At 41.1% G+C, this 22,360-nt stretch overlaps 1 protein-coding gene across 1 annotated transcript in view; it reads left to right on the top strand.

The window, feature by feature from the left end:
- Window positions 1-22,360, top strand: part of LOC119927220 (cyclic nucleotide-binding domain-containing protein 1-like) — a 200,025-nt gene that overhangs the window by 45,164 nt on the left and 132,501 nt on the right. The window contains exons 3-4 of the mRNA XM_038745747.1: window positions 7,457-7,591; window positions 14,188-14,320. Coding sequence (XP_038601675.1) covers window positions 7,457-7,591; window positions 14,188-14,320 — 268 coding nt within the window. The remainder of the gene's footprint in view (window positions 1-7,456; window positions 7,592-14,187; window positions 14,321-22,360) is intronic.

Below are 22,360 nucleotides of genomic sequence, written 5' to 3'. Positions count from 1 at the left end.
TCCATGAAGTCAGATTGCCTTCATGGTACCTTACTGCCAAATAGAAGCAAGCTAAGGCCTAACCAATCAACCATATCTATTGCTTTTTGCAAAGACCCGAACTAAGCTGTTTGGAGAGTACAATGCAACAGAATTAGCAGACACATTCCCTGCCCATAATTAGCTTACAGTCTAGAGGGGGAAACAGACATCAATATGAATAAATAAATAATTTATAATTAACTGGGAAATGCCAACCGTTGAACTAATCTAAATGAGATGTAGTGTTGCCTAGTGGATAAAGCACGGGCCTGGAAGTCAGAAGGTTCCTGTCTTCGCCACTTGTCTGCTGTGTGACATGGACCACTCACTTAACTTCTCTGTGCCTCATCTGTAAAATGGGGATTAAGACTGTGAACCCCGTGGGACAAGGACTGTGTCATTCATTCATTCATTCAATCGTATTTATTGAGTGCTTACTGTGTGCAGAGCACTGTACTAAGCTCTTGGGAAGTTCAAGTTGGCAACATATAGAGACGGTCCCTACCCAACAGTGGGCTCACGGTCTAGAAGGGGGAGACGACCAACCTGATTTACTAAGTGAAGTGTCTGGCACATAGTAAGCATTTAACAAATAGTAGTTAAAAAAAGAATTAAGACTCTGTCATCCATTGTGGCCCCAACTCTAACCTGCCCTCCCCATTTGGAAGGGAGTAGCACAGAAAGGAAATCAGCGATCCTATAATGCCTAAATAAATTTAAAAAATAATTATGAAGCAGAATCTTGCAGAGATATTTTTTTCATTTCACAGAGTGGTGAGGTGGCTGCGCATGAGCCCCAGATGCTGTTGCTGTGGTTTTTACCCAATACCCCTGTTGAGGGTAACCTGGGTTTCAGTCCCTCCACTGCGGCAGCTTGGGCCAGGAGGAGTCAGGTGATAGCACATTTTGCTCTTCTAATGCCAACCTACTCACTGTATCACAATCCAGTCTATCTGCCACCTGACCTCTCACCCACATTCTGCCTCTGGCCTGGAACATCCTCCCTCATCATATCTGACAATTACTGACCCCCTTCTTCAAAGCCTTATTGCAGGCACAGCTATTCCAAGAGGCTTTCCCTAGGCCCTTCTTTCCTCTTCTCCCATTCCGTTCAACATCACCCTGACTTGCTCCCTTTATTCATCTCCCCACAACCCAGCCCCACACCACTTACGTACATATCTGTAATTTTATTTGTTTATATAAATGTCTGTCTCCCCCTCTAGACTATAAGCTCACTGTGGGCGAGTAATGTGTCTGTTATATTGTTATAATGTACTCTCCCAAGTCCTTCGTATAGCATTCTGCACACAGTAAGTGCTCAATAAATATGATTGACTGACTGAACTGATGACTCTGCACAGAGGTGGCCTGAGAGAAGGATTTGTAGCTGACAGGGCCAGCTATGTTGTGAAATGGAGGGGGCATATCTGTGCTAGGGAAGGGGAAAGAGCTGAAGAACTGTGGCTGGATGGCAGTTGCAAAGCTCTGAATAAGCTATCTTGCCCTTCAAGGCTCTGTTCTGGGTCAGCTTCTCTTTTCAAATAACACTCACTCCCTTGGGGAGTACATCCTCTTAGACGATGACTCCCAAATCTTCCTCACTATCCCTGATCCCTTTTCTACTCTGTGAGCCACTCAGATTACAGGGGCCATGTCTAATCGCCACCTGTGTATTCTTTCCCAAAGCTTAGGACAGTGCTCTCAGCACACAGGAAGTGCTTAATAAACTGATTTTCTTGTAACCACCCCAGTGCTTAATACAGCGCCTGGCATGTAGTAGGAGCTCAACAATTACCATAACAGTAATAGTAATAATGATCATTATTATCATTATTACTACTTCTACTACACTACAGACTGTGAGCACATTGTGGGCAGGGAATGTGTCTGTTTATTGTTGTATTGTACTCTCTTAAGCTCTTAGTACAGTGCTCTGCACATAGTAAGAGCTCAATGAATACATTTGAATGAATGAATCTTGAATTTCCTCCTGTCCTAGCTCCTACTTCAAGGACATCTCTCCATCTATGTACCACTGGTAATTCAAGTGCAATAGGTCCTAAACTGAACACCTTATTTTCCCTCCCAATTCCTATCCCATCACAGTCTATCACACCAACATCCTCCTAGGCACTCAAGCCTCTAACCTGGTTTTCCGGACTTTCCTTAAACCCTCTATATTTGGTTTTTCATCAAATCCTGTCATTTTTTTCCTCTGCAACATTTTCATGATTCACCCTTTTCTCTCCATCCAAACTGCCACCACACTGGTCTAGGCACTTGTCATACCCTGGTTTGACTATTGCATCTGATCTCCTGGCTCTGGTCTCTCCCCTCTCCAGTCCATACTTCTCTCTGTTGTCAGGAACATTTTTCCAAAGTGGCATTCTGCACCCTTTTTCCCACTCCTCAAAACCTCCAATGGTTGTCCAATCCTCTTCATATTAAGCAGAAACTCCTGATAATTGGCTCAAGACCCTTCTTTCTCTGGTCAGTCACGGGAATGCAGTTTGAGAAAGTGGTTAGGACCTCTCACATTTTGGGTACAGTCAGGCCAGAGGTAATATGGCTCTGGAGTCTCTGTTAATTGAGCCATTATGACAGGACTTGAATAAACAAAAATCACTATCATCAATCTTAAATGATAGGGAAGTAGTATGGCCTAGTACAGCAAAAGCCTCAGATTCAGAAGGATCTGGGTTTTAATTCTGGATCCAGCACTTATCTGCTTTGTGACATTGGGCAAGTCATTTAATTTCTCTGTGCCTGTCACCTCATCTGTAAAATGGGGATTAAGACTGTAAGCCCTGTATGGGACAGGGTCCAAATTTATTAGTTTGTAGCTACCCCAAGTACTGGCACGTAGTAAGCACTTACCAAATACCATAAAAAAGGCAATTCTTTACAATAATATGATGATGCTGACCGTAATACTGAATCTTGCTGTTATTATTTTTTGTATATTTTCATTCTCAATGTCACTTTGGACAGATAAAGTTCAATAACTAAAATCCAAGTTGATAATTCAACAAATGTAAACCAGGGTAAACGTCATGTTGTTTGAGGAGAGAATTCCACCTAGTTCCTCCATCTGAAAAACCTGGCTTTTAATTTTATATTAGGAATTTGATTTCGACTGTGGATTTCAACCCAAATAAAGCATTTTGATAATACAGGCCCAGAAAGAGATGTATCCAGATAAGTTGATACCAAGTGTATCTTCAGTTCATTATCCAGGTAATGGATGTATTAATCCATGCTGCTTCAGGACAGCATAGTGAAAAGGTTTTTAAAGCAGCTGGGATCAACATGATACAGAACCAAGCTCCTTTCTTTTCTTCTGCATCTTGCCTACTGCCTTTGAGTCTTTTCAGTATTCATTAGAATTTATAATGAAAAGTGGAAAGAAACAGAGACAATGAATTAAATCCAGTTTATTTTGCTACTTGTAAGCAGTTCTGATAAAAATAATGATGAGGTTAACAGTAATGGTTAGAAGGAAATATACAATTATCCCTGTCGCTTAATACCATAAATACCATGACAAAGAGGTTGAAGACTTTCTCCCCTATACAAGTACCCAGAAAGACTGTTTTCATAGGTTTAACATTGTAAATGGGAGGGAGGCAGTGATTGAGAGAGAATCAGAAGCCATTATGAGTCTATAGTTTACAAATTGGTGCAACATAAAACAATGATTATAATATTGAATAAATGGAACATTTAATCTCCTTTCAAATGTAAAGTTACCACTTCTATGCAGGTGGCTTTCTTTTCTTCTTATCCAGCTTCCATGTTTTATCTGCCCTACAATTCCACATCTCCTCTTACTTCCAGGAAATCTCCATCTCACCCCCAAATAATCAATCAATTAATTATATTTATTGAGTGCTTACTATGTGCAGAACACTGTACTAAGTGCTTGGGAGAGTACAATGTAACAGAGTTGCTATATTCACTGTCCACAATGAGGTTAGTCTAGAGGGGGAGACAGACACCAATAGAAATAAATTATGGGTATGTGCATTAATGCTATGGGTCTGAGGTGGAGGGGGGAGTGAATAAAGGGAACAAATCAGGGTGACAGAGAAAAACATGAAAGAGGAGGTATTGAGGGCTTAGTCAGGGAAGGCCTCTTGGAGGAGTTGTATCTTCAATAATGCTTTAAAGGGAGGGATAGTATCAGTGTCAGATACGCGGAGCAAAGATGCTCCAGGCCAGAGGCAGGATGTGGGCAAGTGGTTAGATAGTCAAGATTCAATTACATAGAGTAGGTTGGCACCGGAGGGTCAAAATGTGGGGATTGAATTGTAGTAGGATAGCAGCTAGGAGAGGTAGGAGAGGGCAAGGTGAGTGAGTGCTTTAAAGCCAATGGTAACAAGTTTCTGTTTGATGCAGAGGTGGATGGGCAACCACTGAAGGTTCTTGAGGAGTGAGGAAACATGGACTAATTGTTTTTGTAGAAAAATGATCCAAACAGCAGAGTGAAGTATGGACTGGAATGGGACAAATCAGGAAGGCCAGAGAAGGGGCTAATGCAGTAATCAAGACAGGATAGGATAATTGCTTGAATTAACATTGAAGCCTTTTGGAAAGAAAGGAAAGGGTGGATTTTTGCAATGTTTTTGAAGCTTGAACCACCAAGATTTAGTGCCAGTTTGAATATGTAGGTTGAATGAGAAAAATGAATCAAGGATAACATCAAGTTTATAGGCTTGTAAGACAAGAAGGATGGTGGAACTTTATCCAGTGATGGAAAAATCAGCATGGTGAACATAGTTTGGGTGGGAGATAGAGAAGGCTGTTTTGGTAATGTTAAGTTTGGGGTGTCAGTGGGACATCTAAATAAATCATTTCTTCTCACAACTTTCCCAACTCTGTTGATAGCACCATCCTTCCTGACCCATACATTCAACATTTTGTTGTTACCCTCAATTTCTCCGTCTTTCAACTCTCACATTCAAACTACTGTTAGATCCCAACAAGTCTTCCTACACAATACTTTCCACATCCATTTCCTCTCTACCCAAAGTGCCTTTGGTCCAGGCTCTTGTCATAAAGTGGTTAAATTCTTATATCAACTGCTCCACTAGTGCATTTGACTTCAACCTCTCTCTCCTCCAGTCCATACCTTATGCTGGTGAATGGATCATCATCTTCTGGAAGTAATGCTCAGTAAATATCTACTCACTCCTTAAAATGAGTCAGTGCTTCTAATTTTCCCTTCTGCATCAAGCATAAACTCCTCCCAGTTGCCTTCAAAGCTCTCCCTCAACTCTCCCCATCTGGTAGATCAGCCCTCTTCACCCACCTCTTCTTCATACCTCCCAAGCTCACCTTCTTGCTGTATCTTGCTCTTGACTAAATTACCTCCTCCCCCTCACTCATTCTGTTCTCCCAGCTCTCCACACCATGTTCAAAGCTCTCCTAAAATCTCACCTCCTCCAAAAAGACTCTGATTGTCTCCCAACCCCTTGAGTCACATCAACACATCATTAATAATAATAATAATAATAATAATGGCATTTATTAAGCGCTTACTATGTGCAGAACACTGTTTTAAGCACTGGGGTAGATACAAGGTAATCAGATTGTCCCACGAAGGGCTCACAGTCTTCCTCCCCATTTTACAGATGAGGGAACTGAGGCCCAGAGAAGTTAAGTGACTTGCCCAAGGTCACACAGCTGACAAGTGGCGGAGCTGGGATTTGAACCCACGACCTCTGATTCCAAAGCCCGTGCTGTTTGCACTGAGCCACGCTGCTTAGCCTTTAATACTTAAAGTTTCACCCAGCACTTTCATATATTTGTAAAATCAATTGTTTATTCTGTTTACCCTATATGTAAGTGTTTTTGTAAATGATTCCCCATTAGATGTAAGCTCCTTGTAAAGAACAACTCTTTTATGCTTATGTTTTCCTTTGCTGAGCATTTAGTTTAAATGATAATAATCATAATAATAGCAATTATTATTGCTATTGATTATTATCATCATCATTATTATTATTGTGGTATTTTTTAAGGCTTACTATGTGCTGGGCATTGTTCCAAATTCAGGGGTAGATAGTAGATAATTGGCTTGGACACAGTCCCTGTTCCAAATAGACCTCACAGTCTTAATCTCCATTTTACAGATGAAGGAATTGAGGCATAGAGAAGTTGCCCAAGGTCACACAGTAGACAAGTGGTGGAGTTGGGATTAGAACCCAGGTACTTCTGATTCCCAAGCCCGTGCTCCTGCCACTAATAATAATAATAATGGTATTTGTTAAGCACTTACTATGTGCGAATCATTGTTCTAATCACTGGGGGGATACAAAGTGATTAGGTTGTCCCACTTGGGGCTCACAGTCTTAATCCCTATTTTACAGATGAGGTAACTGAGGCACAGAGAAGTGAAGTGACTTGCCCAAAGTCACACAGCAGATGTGGCAGAGCGGGATTAGAACCCATGACCTCTGACTCCCAAGCCCGTACTCTTTCCACTGAGCCACACTGCTTCTCTAAGCCACACTACTTCTCTAAACGTATTGCTGCTTGTTTGCATGTATTGCACACAGGGGATGCTCAATAAACACCATTTCCATTGCTTCACAGTTCTATCACTTCACCCTTTGTAGACTTGCATGCACAATTTCTAATCTTTTTGAGAGAAATATTCACTGATGCCCTGATATTACTTAGCTGATTCATTCCCAAAATGTCAAGCTTCTGGGCCTCCTGTACCAGTTGTGTACTTCCCATGTGCTGGTTCTGTGCCTAGCCTGGTGACCATCTGGATTTACCGCAACGTTTCCCAAGATTCCCATTAATTTTTTTCTTCCCTTAGGAATCAGAGTCCCCTAATACACTCCATAATCAAAACATCAAAATAATCTCCCACCATCACCTACAGTTCTGATCTCATTGTAGTTCAATATGAAAACATAAGTCTAAAACAAGTATTATCCTGATTTGTTCTCATACATAATATATTAGTGTGAAAGAATGATTAAGGCTAAATGTGGAATGATTGGGCAATGATTGAAATGGAAAACCAAAATAGCAAAACATTGTAAAATGGGTCTTGGAAAATGTTTGCAACCTTTTTCCCCTATTAAGATTGTAAAGTGTCCTTATTTTGGCCTGTCTTTTGATTGGAAGTGTGAATTGGACAAAATGGGGTGAATCTGGAATGTGTTTGTTACATTGTACTCTCCCAAGTGCTTAGAGCAGTGCTCTACACACAATAAGTGTATTGCTTGATTGAATATATCAGTATGGGCCAATCTGGAGACTTTTCTTGGTGGAAGATCTAAAGCAAATAATCCCCTTCTTTAGTGCTCGAAAATGTCCTTTTCCTATACCAATCACTGGTGCCACTGACCTCATTCATAATCGTTACTAATAACCTGCTTTAGAAGAAAATTTAGTTGTGTCTGATTATTTACAGCTTGGTGTTGGGAGTTCCTTTGGGACACTGGAGGAGATGTCTGGCCGTAGGCAAAAAGCTGTATTTGCAATTATAACTGAAGATGATTGTGAAATTCTTAAAATTTGCTCAAGAGAATATTCAAGAATCAAAGAGGTAAGAATACAATTTTTTTAAAGCTCTGGGCATTTAGCTGTAAGGGACACTGATGGTTTCCAGAAGATAGGGAGGACATAGAATTACTTTGTCTTTTTTTGCTCCTTAAAGAAATCATTCCTCCCTCAGGCTCTCCATAAGACGAGCCAAATTGGCACCACTACAGTGCACTAACTTCTTGAGTTCCTAAGGAACAATCCTCAGTTTAGAGCAAGAAGGCCATAAATATATTGGGTTCTGGCCAGGTTACACTAAAGTTTGCCTACTCTGGAAAAAAAATATGTATTAAGATTTTAGGATTATCCACAATGATGTGGAAGGCTAAGCCTATATTGGAGAAATCTTGGCTGATCCTTTACTATCCACCTACTGAGTAGATCACGACCATGTATTTGGGGCATTCTTGTTCAGACTATTCTATGTAGTCATGCTCAAAGGCGCAATGAGAAGTCAGGAAGCAGGTAGCAGAATTTCATTCATTCAGTCATATTTATGGAGCACTTACTGTGTGCAGAACACTGTACTTAGTGCTTGGAAAGTACAATTCGGTGACAGGTAGAGACAATCCCTACCCAACAACGGGCAACTCAACAGGCTGAGAAAATCATTAAAAATCCTTCCATCACTCATAGAGGTGATACTGATAATTATGATAAGGTACCGATGATTATGAACTGTTTAGTCAAACCAACTAACTGATACTCAATTTTACCCGGAAGACCAAATTATATCCAGGCCTCTTCCAGCCAGCCATACCCACACTCAAGGATCTCCTTCAGCAACAATCTACTTGAATACTCTCCCTGAATTTTGTAGCCAACTGTCTGAAAATGTGAAAATAGGCAAAGAGGTTGAAAATGGAATCCTAAAGGCTAATGTGTTGTTAAGGAGACTGACAGAGTAAGTGCCAATATGGATTCAAGATTTAAAGCAAACTGGAAGGTTGGAGCGCTGACATGTCAAGCCCATTACCCAAAGACTATAAACACTGTGCTGCTAGGTCCTGGGGAGAAGATGGAGAGTGAGAAATACAGTCAGTCATTCATATTTATTGAGTGCTTACAGTATGCAGATCACTGTTCTAAGCTCTTGAGAAAATACAGTATAGCAATAAATTGACACATTCCCTGCCCAGTTTTCAGTAGAGGCCACCTCTTGCTCCCACCTCTAGTATTAGCCCAGATCCAGAAGCAGCATGGCCTAGTGGATGGAGCATGAGCCTGGAAGTCAGAAGGACCTGGGTTCTAATCCTTGTCTACTGTGTGACCTTGGGCAAGTCACTTCACTTCTATGTGTCTCAGTTACCTCATCTGTAAAATGCGGATTAAAACTCTGAGCCCCATGTGGGATATGGATTGCGTCCAGCCTGACTAGCTTGTATCCACCCTTGTGCTTAATACAATGCCTGGCACATAATAAGCACTTAACAAATACCATTAAAAAAGTTTTGCGGCTACTGCCACTTCCACTGCTGCTGTTTTCTGGAACTGCTTTCTGGGGTTTCTGAGGCTTCAGGGGCTGTTCTGCATATAGCACCCTCATGCCTGAAACCTCAGAGAGTTGTTTCTGGTGGTAGTAGCAGCAATGACAACAGCAGTACCTCCAGATATGATTTAGAGACAATGGGGGCAGCAAATCACATAAGACACCAAAGGTCTAAATAGGTACATGTTGTTGAGTCCTGGACCCATGGGAAACAGATTCTCAAGCAGTCTTGTGCAGCAACACTTATGAGCTTTACACAACATTAAGTGGAGGGGTCAAGGTTATCAACAATGTGGTCCGGGAACAGCTACAGTCAATCAATCAATGATATGTATTGAGCACTCACTGTGGGCAAGCTCTGTACTAAGGGCTTGGAAGAGTAGAGTACTGCGGAGTTGGCAAATGAGATCCTTGCCCTCAAGCATTTTACAATCTTCAGGTGGAGACAGACTTTCAAGTAGATTGCAGATAGGGAACTTATTCTGCATAAGCTGAAGTTTAGGGCACCAAGAGGAAGATTTAAAAACAGTGACCTTCCCACCCATTATGTGAACAAAGTGTGAAATACATTTTTGGTCAATATATTCAGTTCTATCCACTCACAATAGTTTAGATCCACACTACTGAGTGTGAAGGTCATGAGTTGTAATCAGAAGTGTCATGAGTTCTAATCCTCGCTTGGCCACTTGTCTGCTATGTGACCATGGGCAAATCATTTCACTTCTCTGGGCCTCAGTTATTACCTCATCTGGAAAATGGGGGTTGAGAATGTGAGCCCCACATGGGACAGGGACTGTGTCCAACCCGATTTGCTTTTACCCTAGTGCTTAGTTCAGTGCCTGGCACCTAGTAAGCACTTTCCAGCACTTAGAACAGTGCTTTGCTCATAGTATGTGCTTAACAAATGCCATCATTATCATTAACAAATGCCATAATTATGAAGCAGTATGGCGTAGTGGGTAGACCCTGGGCCTGGAAGTCAGAAAGTCATGGATTGCCTAAAGTACATTTGATTGGTTTATAGGTGTGACTGGGCTCCTGTTTATTTATGACCCACTAACGAGCTATGTCGTCATGTTCTGCAGATGGGAACTGCATTGGCATGGCATAGTGGATGGAGCATGGGCCTGAGAGTCAGAAGGTTATGGGTTCTAATCCCAGCTCTGCCATTTGTCTGCTGTGTGACCTTGGGCAAGTCACTTCACTTCTCTGGGCCTCAGTTACCTCATCTGTAAGAGGAGAATTGAGACTGTGAGCTCCACGTGAGACAGGGACTGAGTCCAACACGCTTTGCTTGTATCTGTGCCAGCGCTTAGTACATTGCCTGGCATATGGTAAGCACTTAAGAAATACCATTATTATTTTCATCTGCCAATCCTATGATGCAGTTTGATACAGATGGTGGAGAGGGAGGGGTGCAGGGATCTGGGCAGTTGGCTTAACGCTGCCCCCCAGCTCCTTGCCGGGGGAAGAGAGGGGTTGTCCCTGCAAACCTCACAAAGCTGCATCCTGGCTCCTTGGTATGTAGGGGGTGTTAGCCTCTCAAGCCTCATAACACTGCATTCTGCCTCCTCTGGGGGATGTTGTGTCTACTTGTTTAGACCCTTTCTCCGGCAGCCCCTGTCCCACCAGAAGACACAGAGGAGATGTTCCAGGGGGTGTTGTGTAGCTTCTGCTGCCACTCCTGTTGAGGATAGAGAATGAGAGCCTTTAGGCTGTAAGCTCATCCTGGGCAGGGAATGTGTCTGTTCATTGTTGTATTGTACTCTCCCAAACACTCAGTACAGTGTGCTGCATATGGTAAGCGTTCAATAAATACTATTGAATGAACTGAATGAAGGAGAGGGACACTGAGCCTCTGTGGGAAAGGCAGGAGGTTTGATCGTGAAATGTCACACACTCCTCCTTCCCCAGCTCTCTAAACCCATGTTTCTAGGCCGCCATCTATGTAGTTTCATTCTGGGCAGGGAATGTGTCTGTTTTATTGCTGTGTTGTACTCTCCCAAGTGCTTAGTTCAGTGATCTGCACACAGTAAGTGCTCAATATAAATATGATTGATTGATTTAAAACGCTTGAATAATGGAGGAGATGGTGAGGCAATATAGTGCCTTTTCCAGTCATCTTGAAGAACTTTCCCGATAAATAGGTCATACCTCAAAATGACACTTATCCTAAAGAACTTGCAGTTTAGGGTGGTGGTTAGAATTTTACCCTTTTTAGAAATCGAGGACAGTGCTACATCTTCATATTTAGAAATTGAGGTCTTTACAGGGATGGTGGTAGATTCAGATACCAAACTTGAGATTCTGGTCCAATCTGAAGATGTATCCAGTAAATAAAAATAACATATCCACTACATTCTTCTGTACCAACAGTCTTTCCTTTACTATAATCAAAATGCTTCATTGAGTATATGCTGTATATTCACCATTGTATTACCTGCAGTGAGGATTTACCTACTGCAGTACTAATACGACATATTTCCTGAGGAATGCATCTGCCTGCTAGGGGCTTTTTACATAATGGGACCAAAGAAGGATTTAGTCAGGTAAACATTCTCATATGCACATAAGCATCAATAAGCTTGTACATATGTGCATTGTTATATAATGAATATATCCACATAAATTAATATTTTCATAATATATTGAAATGAGTCTGAATCGATTATCTTCTATTTACCCCAGTTCTTGTGATAAATACATAGGAGTACTTGATAAATATTATAACTAACTCCGAGTAATATAGGAATTAAAGGTAAAAGGAAAACATTTTGGGATTGGCAAAGCTTTCTAGTCTTCTATGGCTTCTTCCTGCATATATCCACTTTATTGTAAACTCCTCAACTAGACTGTAATCTTGAGGGCTGGGAACATGTCTACCAATTCTATGGTATTATACTCTCCCTAGAACTTAGTACAGTGTTCTAAAAGCAGTAAGTACTCAACAAATACTAACTGATTGATTTAAAATCACATTTGTAACTTCCTTTATAAAAGTTTACCCTTGAAAGAGGCATCACCAAATTTCTGTTTTTGATCTTTCCTTATGTGACATGCCTTATATTTGGATAAGTTGAAGGCTAGCTGTAAATGCAATAGCTGATTTACCAGGGCTTGTTGATGTTGAAATACATGTTCTTTTAAATAATTCCAAACTAACTCTTAGCTCTCTGTCCATCACTACACAGAGCATCTTGGTGGGCGAGAAGGGATGTATCAAGGCCAAGGGATGTTACAAGTTATATTATTAATGTCAATATTGTTTAGGAAGATGTGTTTTATTCTTACTTCATATTTACATATCCTATGTTGGATGAGTTCTTTTGAATCCTAAAATCTTTTGAATTCAACTGATGTTGGCTCTTACTCTTGGGTTCTGCAAGTAGGAGAACTTGTTAATTGCATATTTGATTAGGTGAAATGTTTTATTAAGCTTCAAATTAAGGCACATTTTCTTCAGTATCATGGTGTTATATCTATCAACGTGTTCTGAATGGCAAAGCAGTAGTTTTAAGAATAAAGAACTAAATTGCATTATTGAGATTGATAATCCAAATTTTGGGATTATTATATTTTTTTGCAATGACAAGTTTGTAGGAACAGTCTTTTTTCTGAATACCTTGAAAAGAACAAGGACCATAGACATCAATGAACATCTTAAAAACATTGAAAAAAATAATTTTCAATAATCATTTCTCTATTCATAATTGCTAGGGATTCACAAATTGGGTTCCTGGCAAAAATAGTCCTAAATTAAGCTTCAGTCACATGAAAGGTCAACTCGATTTTGATGCCCTTTCCTTCTATGCTACTGACGCCTATCTGATCAATTAATCATACATATTTATTGAGTATTTAGGGTATGCAGACAACTGTACTAAGCACTTGGGAGAGCACAATATAACAGAGTTGTCAGGCATATTCCCTGCCCACAAGATGTTTACAGTCTAAAGAGGGAGATAGACATAAACATAAATAACAGTTATGTACATAAGTGCTTATATACATAAGTGCTGTGGGGATGAGGGTGGGATGAATAAAGGTTGCAAATACAAGCACAAGCATGGTACAGAAGGGAGTGGGAGAACAGACAATAAGGGCTTATTCGGTTAAGGCCTCTTGGAGGTGATGCAATTTTAATAAGGCTTTGAAGGTAGGAGAGTGATTTTCTGTCAGATAAGAAGGGGGAGGGACCTCCAGGCCAGAGACAGGACATGGACAAAGGGTTGATGGTGAGATAGATGAGATGGAGGAACAGTGAGTAGGTTGGAATTAGGGTGAAGTGCTCAGGCTGGGTTGTACTGTGAAATCAGAAAGGTAAGATGTAAAATGTGAGCGGACAAGGTATTTGAATATTTTAAAGCCAAGGTTAAGGAGTCTCTGATGCAGCAGTGGGTGGAATACCACTGGACGTTCTTGAGGAGTGGAGAAATACGGATTGAATGATTATGATCCAGGCAGCAGAGTTATGTATGGACTGGGGTGAGAATAGAGAGGAGGCAGGGAAATTAGCAAGGAGGCTGATGCAGTAATCAAAGTAGGGTAGAATAAATACCTCAATTAATAAGTTAGCAGTTTGGATAGAGAGGAAAGGGCAGATTTAAAAAATGCTGTGAAGGTAGAACTGACAGGATTGAGCGACAGATTGAATATGTGGGTTGAATGAGAGCAGTGAGTTGAGAGTAATGTCAAGGTTCCAGACTTGTGAGACAGGGAGGATATTGGTGTTGTCTGGTGTTAGGTAGGTTGGGGAGAGGATGGAATTGTCCTGAAAGCAGGCAGAAATATAAAACTACAGAGGAGGAGAAAGATCAGGCTGGAGATGTAGACTTGGGAATCATCCTTGTAGAACTGGTAGTTGAAGCCTTGGAAATGAAGGTGTTCTTCCAGGACATGATTGTAGGCGGAGAATAGACAGGACCCAGAAGTGAGCCTTGAGGTACTCCCACAGTTAGAGGGTGGGAGGTAGAGAACGAACCTGTGAGAGAGACTGAGAATGAGTGGCCAGAGAAATGAGAGGAAAACCAGGAGGGGGTAGTGACAATGAATCAGGATTGCCATTGTTTCCCTCAAATTATTTTATTTTGAGTTTTGTGCTATTTTTTTAGGAAAAAGCAAGATGTGAAAAAGCTTCCAGGGAGCAATTAATCCAAAAATGCCCTTATTATTATAATTGGCCTAAGTTATCTTTGTTTGAGTTAACGTCACTCATTAAATGGCAGCAATTTCCACCAGGATATGGTGAGTTTCTTTTCATTTTTTCTTTACAAGTCCACAGTATGGTCATTTGGGGGCGAAAAAGGGAGAGTACAAAAATTATCATCATAAATTTTTAGTTACTTAAAACATGAGCTAATCTTGTATTTTATTTGATGTGTGCAGAGAAAGAGTATCTGCAATCCTTATTTATTTGGTTTGTATGACAACTGAAAAGTGTAGTCCTTAATTGGACTGAGCATTTTAGAAAATTATGAACATTATTCTAACTGAAATAAAAAAGTGGTTATTTCATCAGTAGGTGTGATGAATTAGTCTTTAATAAGTGTTTATAGTACCACACCAATGCTATGAAAGCTCCAAAATACAATTTATCAGATTTTGCAACAGTGGGTGGCCAAATCAGAGTGTTAGATGATACAGCGTATTGAAAGAATGTCAGTTAAATTCCATATATTATCCGTGGCATAATCTCTTAGTAATCCCTTTTCCTTCTCGCTATTGGATTTATATAATTACTTCCCAAGCTGAGCCTATGGAGATAATATTTTCGAAAGACTTCCATTTAACACTAGGAAACATGATTATATGAGTAAATTATCTCAGTTCAAAAGGCGAACTGCTATATTCAGTAGAGAATGTTGACTAGCATGATCATTTATTCATGAGGTATAAATTAATGATATGCAGTTTCTATTTCTTGTTTAGCAGACTGTGAGGTAATACAGTAGTTCAATATTCTGGTTTGTTAAACTGAGAGAAATGAGCAATTATGCATGCAGCCTAAATTGGCAGAGAGAGACCTCTCTGCACTGAAAGCCAGAAGATGGTAGCTTCTGATTTTCTTTTTTTTAAAAATAATGGTATTTGTTGAGCACTTACTATGTGACAGGCACTACACTGAACCCTAAGGTAGGTATCAGCTATTCAGGCCAGAAACAGTCCAGGTCCCACATGGGTCTCACAGTCTTAATCCCCATTTTACAGTTCAGGTAACTGCGGCACCCAGAAGTTAGTTGACTTGCCCAAGTTCACTAAGCAGACAAATGACAGAGCTGGGGTTGGAATCCAGGTCCTTCTGACTCCTAGACCAGTGCTCTGTCCAGTAGGCAATGCTGTTTTTGTTAGTGATTCCTCATTTTGATCCTTGAAAAAGAAAATCATTTTTCCCAAACTTTCTTTTGTCTTCCCAGCAATCTGAAGGGCAAAGTAATTCCTGTATTTTATCCTACTTTCAAGAAACTAAAAAAATTAAGGTCATGGTCCAACCACAGAATGATGGATGAACCTTTATGGCTTCATTTCTGTGGGCCTTAAGGTGATCTCCCAGTCCAGCATCAGGTGACTTGTACTAAGCATTGGGGTAGACACAAGCAAATCAGGTTGGATACAGTCCCTGTTCCACATGGGGCTCACAGCCTAAATCCCTATTTTACAGATGAGGTAACTGATGTAAGGAGAAAGTTAAGTGACTTTCCTAAGGTCACTCAGAAGACAAAAGGCAGAACAGGGATTAGAACCCAGTTCCTTCCGACTCCTTGGCCCATGCTCCACTAGACCATGCTACGTCTCCCTTATTTTTACCATCAGGCCTACTCACAAGGCTGAAACACTTTTTTTTCCAGATTTGATAATAAGACCTAGGAAAAATTAAAATGCATTAGTCAACATCTATTCATTGTTACATAGTAAGCTTCTTGAGGACAATCTGCTAGATTTTAATGTTCAGGAGAAAAGGAAGTCTTGTCTACCAATTCAATTGTATTTTTCCATGTCTTTAGGTCAGTGTTCTGCACAGAATAAGTACTCCAAAATGTTACTCAGTGGTTGCTTGATGGACTATTCACCCAAATACATAGGAAAGTTCCTGCTCCTTTCCAATCCCTCCCTCCTCTTGCTCCTTCTTCAACTCTCCCATTTTCCCAACAGATCTCCAAAACAAAAGGAGATCACCAAAAGGAGATCTCCCACCTCCTCTCAAAATACACACCCTCCAGCTGTGACTCTGACCCCATCTCTGTGCACCTTATCAAAGTCCTTGGCCTGTCTCTTCTTCCCTTCTTCCCACCCTGATTGCCATCCTCAACTGTTCATTCTGATGGCTTCTTCCCCACTACTTTCAAACATGTTTATGGATTCACTGTCTTATTACCCCATGACTCCTTCTGTCTCCCCTTGTAGACTGTATGTTCCTTGTGTTATGGGGAACATGTCCAGCAACTCTGTTACATTTCACTCTCCCAACTGCATTGTCCAGTGACATGCATGAAGTAAGCATTTAATAAAATATGATAGATTTATTGATTGATAAGTGCTCAAAAACTATTATTAATTGTTCTGGTAATCATCTCTATCAGTACATTTGGGGAATGATTTTCATCCAGAAAGCCAAAGTTGCATTGCAATAATTTAGCCGTATTTGAGGAGTAGACAGATGGGTGAGAGGCTGAGTGAACCTCTAGGAGGATAAGAGGTGGTGAAGCCTGCAAGAGCTGCTATGACCTAAAGGATGCTGGGGAAACAGCCTGTGACCAACTGCAAAGATACTGTGGGACTGTGGAATCTGAGTAAGAGACAGCAAGGCATGTAAGATGACAAGTGACCTCCACACCTGTGAGGCTGGCTTCACAGGGTCATCAGAGAATGTAGAGATGGTAGACAAGGAGCAGCATGGTCTAGTGGCTAGAGCATGGGCCTGGGAGCCAGAAGGATTTGGGTTTGTAATCGTGGTTATGCCACTTGTGTGCTGTGTGACCTTGGGCAAGTCACCTCACTGCTCTGTGCCTTGGTTACCTCATCTGTATAAGGGGGATTAAGATGGTGAGTCCCATGTCGGACATGGACTGTGTCCAGCCTGATTAGCTTTTATCTACCCCAGCGCTTAATAGGGGCCTGGCACATAGTAAGTGCTTAATAGATACTAAAAATAAAAATAAGAGCAGGGAGAACTGCAGTTGCATGGTGGTTTCTCTCTCTGCAGCTGCAGCTGCTGCCAGAGCAATGACCATTATTCCAGTGGCAGCAGGGGCAGGGTCTGTAGGCATTCCTTTTCCCTGCTGCCACTGTGTTCTCAAGTGACCTCTATTTCTCAGGGCATTACACTGCAACTGTCAAAATCTCTCCAGCGATGACATGGATGTTCAAGGATATTAGAAAATATGAAGGATGCAGGAATGAAAAGGGATAGGCTACACCAACGTCTTTGACTTCTCCTCCCAATTGTAACAAGGGCCTCTTTTGAGGCCTTGCTTCAATCAGCAGTGGGCATAGCCTGGAAACCAAATAATTGGTGGTGACTATATCTGAATGGATGTGCCTTACCATGTGTACATGTTTGTCTCTTCCACTTGTCTTTCTCCCACTCCATGTTCATATCCCCTCTCCCTTCCGCTCTTATTCCCTCTCTACTTCTCTTTCCCTCTTATTTCCTTTTACATACTTCCCCCTCCTCTTTCAAATTTCCCTCCCTTCTCCCCTTCTAATTTTCCCTCCCCATCTCTCCTTTTCTATTTTACCTTCCTTTCTCTCTCTTTATCTCTTTTTCTTTCCCTCTCTCCCTCTCTAACTTTCTCTTGCCCTCTTTTTCTTTCCCTCCCACCTCTCTCTCCTTTTCTATTTTCACCTCCTTCTCTTTATTTCCCCCCCTTTCTCTCCCCTTCTCTCTTTTTCTGTTTACCTCCCCTCTCCCTTCCAATTTTCCCTCATTCTCCCCCACAATCTAAAGAGTTGCCCCCATCCCACTTGGAGCTCCCCAAAGTGTGATCACATTCCTCATGGCTATCTGAGAGAGAATTTTGAAATAATCATAGAGAAAATCAAAAAACACATAGCGAGAACAATATGTCTAAAACTATTGTATCAATTCCGGGTTACCATGGAAAACAAATCTAGGGCAGGACAGGGCCCATTTCACATTTCCCAGTGAGAAAAATAGGCAATATCATAGTTTTGCAACTTTATAGAACTGGATTTTAAAAAAGGCTGTCAGTAATGATGAAGTAGGTTGTTGCTTTTGTTAAGGGCCTAATAAATCAGTTTAATGATTGCTTCCAAAAAGTGACCGCAACTAAGCAAAATAAACTATGTCATTATAGTTTTATGTTTTTCTATACTGACATTTGGATACCTCCCTTTCCTTTTAGTCATGCATTTTACAGATGTGAAAGGGTGTGTGTTAATAATATCTGAGAAAAATTAGATATCTTTCTTGTGCATACTTGATAATCGGGGACTAGGAGAAATAGGTCTCAAGGAAAATTAGTTCAAACAACTTATTAATTGTGTTACTAGTCATAGTAAATAAAACCAATTGTGTTTTTCACTGTAGGGCTATGTTTAATAAATAGGGTATGAATTCTTAGGGATTTACTTAATTTTACTCAATTTTGATTCATCAGTTCACTTTCTAAAATTTAGAAATCAGAAACAGAACTCATTGTCCCACCCAAACCCTGTCCTCCCTCTGCTAGTTCTGGTATGTCTATCTTAATGAACTGGTGTGAGTAGATCAGAATATATAAAATTGACCTAATCTTAGAATGTTACACCTAAATAAAATGTTATCTTTTTCTTTCTGATCATTTTGCAACATTTAAGGGCTCGAAATTGGGATGCAGGTAGCCAGGGCCTGACTCTTCTAGAGAGAAAGTTCATCATTTTTGGAAGGCCTGTTCAGACTTTTAGGCTACCAAGTTATCACTAACAATTTCTCTTCTACAGTAACTGGTTCCCTACTGATCTGAAATAGTTCTCCTCAGAGTCAATCAATCAATAATTATTACTGAGTGCTTACTGTGTGCAGAGCAGTGTACTAAGAACTTGTGATGGTACAATACAAATGGAGTTGGTAGTCTCAATCCCTGCCCACGTGGAGTTTACAGATGGGAGAGTTAGACATTAAAATAAGTTACAGATAGGAGAAAGGACAGAGTATAATGACCTATACATATGTACTGTGGGGCTGGGATTGGGGTGAATATCAAAATCATTAAGGAACACAGACCAAAACTTGGCTTCTCTGACATTGCCCTGTCTTAGTTCTTCTCCTGTCTCTCTGGCCACTCCTATTCACTCTCTTTCACAGGCTCCTTCTCTGCCTCCAAACTTCTAACAGTGGGAGTCCCTCAAAACTCAGTTCTGGGTTCCCTTCTATTCTCCATCTACACCATGTCCCTCAGAGAGCTCATTTGCTCCCATGGCTTCAACTACCATCTCTAGATCTGACCTCTCTCCATCTCTGCAGTTTCATATTTCCTCCAGCCTTCAGGACATCTCTACTTGGATGCCCCACCAATGACCCCAAAATAACATATCCAAAACAGAACTTCTCACCTTCCTACCCAAACTCTGCCCTCCCACTGACTCTCCCATCACTGTAAACAACTCTAGACTGTAAGCTCCTGGTGGGCAGGGAAATGTTCACCCTCTCAATTGTAATGTACTTAGTGTGCTCTGCACATGGTCAGTGCTCAATAAATACCATTGACAGGTCATTCATTTATTTAATTATATCTATTAAGCACAAACTGTATACAGAGCATTGTGCTAAGACAGACATTAAAGTACATAAGTCACAGATATGTCATACGTGCTGTGGGTCTAGAAGGAGGACAAGAATAAAGAGATCAAATCAGGGTGATGCAGAAGGGAGTAGAAGAATAAGGAGGGAGGGCTTATTCAGGAAGGCCTCTTGGAGGTGAGGTGCCTTCACTAAGGCTTTGAAGAGGGCAGGGGGGAGTAATTATCTGTCGGATTTGAGGAGGAAGGGCATTACAGGCCAGAGGCAGGTGGCGAGATAGACAAGATTGAGGCACAGTGAGACGGTTAGCATTAGGGGAGCAAAGTGTGTGGACTGGTTTGTTGTAAGAGAGTAGTGAGGTGAAATCGGAGAGGGCAAGGTGTTTGAGTGCTTTGAAGCCAATGGTGAGGAGTTTTTGCTTGATGCGGAGATGGATGAATAATTACTGGAGTTTTTTGAGGAATGGGGAAACATGTCCTGAACATTTTTGTAGAAAATAGATGGGCTGGCAAATAGGGTGGGGAAATGAGAGATTAGAGTCAGGGAAGGCCTCTTCAAGGAGCTGTGATTTTAATAAATTTTTGAAGATGAGCAGAGTAGTAGTCTGTTGAATATGGAAGGGGTGGGAGTTCCAGACCAGAGGGAGGATGTGAGCAAGGAGTTGCCAGTGAGACAGAAGAGATTGAGGTAGAGTGAGTGGGTTGGTATTAGAGGAGTGAAGTGTGTGGGCTGGGCTGTAGGAAGAAGGAAGTCATTTCTTTGTTCACTCTATGATGATGTGGTAAATTAAGTTTTAGTTCTTGTATTCTGGACAATAGTTAAACCGCCCCCGTGTTCCTCTGAAAATGTATTAAGTGAAACTGCAATGACATGGAAGGCTCAGATTGAAGATGAGAGGGGAAAAAAGTACTATTTTTAACCACTTTTTTGAAATAAGCACATTTTAGGAAAAATGTCAATGATAGAAATAATTTGAGGCAAGGTTTGCTAGGTAACCAATGAGGAGTTACAATTGTCTGTCCTTGTACATTGCTACCATTTTATATCTCTGCATTTTCTAGCCATTTCTTTCTGTTGGTGTCCCCAGATCATTTTTCTCTGTAGTAGGCATTTTTCTCTGACTGTGGTGGCTCTCTCTGGAACTTCTGGGCAGATTGCTGCTTCAGCATAAAAACACTTTGTAAAACAATTATATTGATGTCCTTATGGGTCTAAAATCCACGGGATGTGTAGTTGTTCATTCCAAATCCTCACTGAAACAGGCCTTATCTCCCAAAGAGTACTTCACAGTAATTCTTGGACTAAAGTTAATTTATACTTATTTCAAGTGGGAAAATGCTATAGAAACTTATAAAAGAGCCTAGCCAATTCTAGACATTATATTAGCTTCCTGAAAGGCTTATTGGGGCCAAGAGCTGTGATAATACATTCTCTCCAACTTCGACTGTGAGCCCTTTGTGGGACAGGGACTGTGCCAAACCTGATTGTCTTGTATCTATTCTGGGGGTGAAATACAGTATGTGGCACATAGTGTTTAATAAATACCATAATGATAATGATAATATTAAGCAGCATGGCTTAGTGGATAAAGCATGGGCCTGGGAGTCAGAAGGACCTGGGTTCTAATCCCAGTTCCACCACATGTCTGCAGTGTGACCTTGGGCAAGTCACTAAACTTCTCTAGGCCTCAGTTACCTCTTCTGTAAAATGGGGATTAAGACTATGAGCCCCATGTGGGGCAGAGACTGATTAGCTTGCATCTACCCCAGTGCTTAGAACAGTGCTTGATACATAGAAAACACTTAATAAATGCCATCATTATTATTATGAGTGATACCTACCTCCTTCTTGATCTCAGAAGAGGGCAAGTCCACCCAGAATGCGGAAGCCATTAAGAGCAAGCCCCATAGAGCAACTGGGAAGCAGTAGGGCCTAGTGGAAAGAACATGGACCTGGGAGCCAGAGGACCTGGATTCTAACCCCAACTAAATAACTTGCCTGCTGTGTGATCTTGGTCAAGTAACCTTGTACATATTTACTATCCTATTTATTTTATTTTGTTAATATATTTTGTATCTGTCTCCCCATTTCTAGACTGTGAGCCCGCTGTTGGGTAGGGACCATCTCTATATGTTGCCAACTTGTACTTCCCAAGTGCTTAGTACAGTGCTCTGCACACAGTAAGCGCTTAATGAATACGATTAAATGAATGAATGAATTAACTGCAAAACAGGGATTCAGTACCTGTTCTCCCTCCTACTTAGACTGTGAGCCCCATGTGGGACAGGGACTGTGTCTGACCTGACTAACTTGTATTTACCCCAGTGCTTAGAACAGTGCTTGACACGGAGTGAAAGCTTAAAAAATACCATAAAATAAAATCTCTAGCTTAGTGAGTTTCCAGCAAGCAGTGTGTTCCCAAGCAAGAAGGCAGCCTGACCCCAATTGCTACTCTTTCCTTGTCCCATCTTTGCTAGTACAGGCAAACGTGGTGCTGAAAACCCTGGGGAAGGCATTGAGTTGGCCCACTACACTCACTTCATAGC

The sequence above is a fragment of the Tachyglossus aculeatus genome, chromosome 4, assembly GCF_015852505.1.
Source record: "Tachyglossus aculeatus isolate mTacAcu1 chromosome 4, mTacAcu1.pri, whole genome shotgun sequence".
NCBI lineage: Eukaryota > Metazoa > Chordata > Mammalia > Monotremata > Tachyglossidae > Tachyglossus > Tachyglossus aculeatus.
Note: the sequence above shows the minus strand (reverse complement) of the source record. Positions and strands in the feature narration are given on the sequence as shown.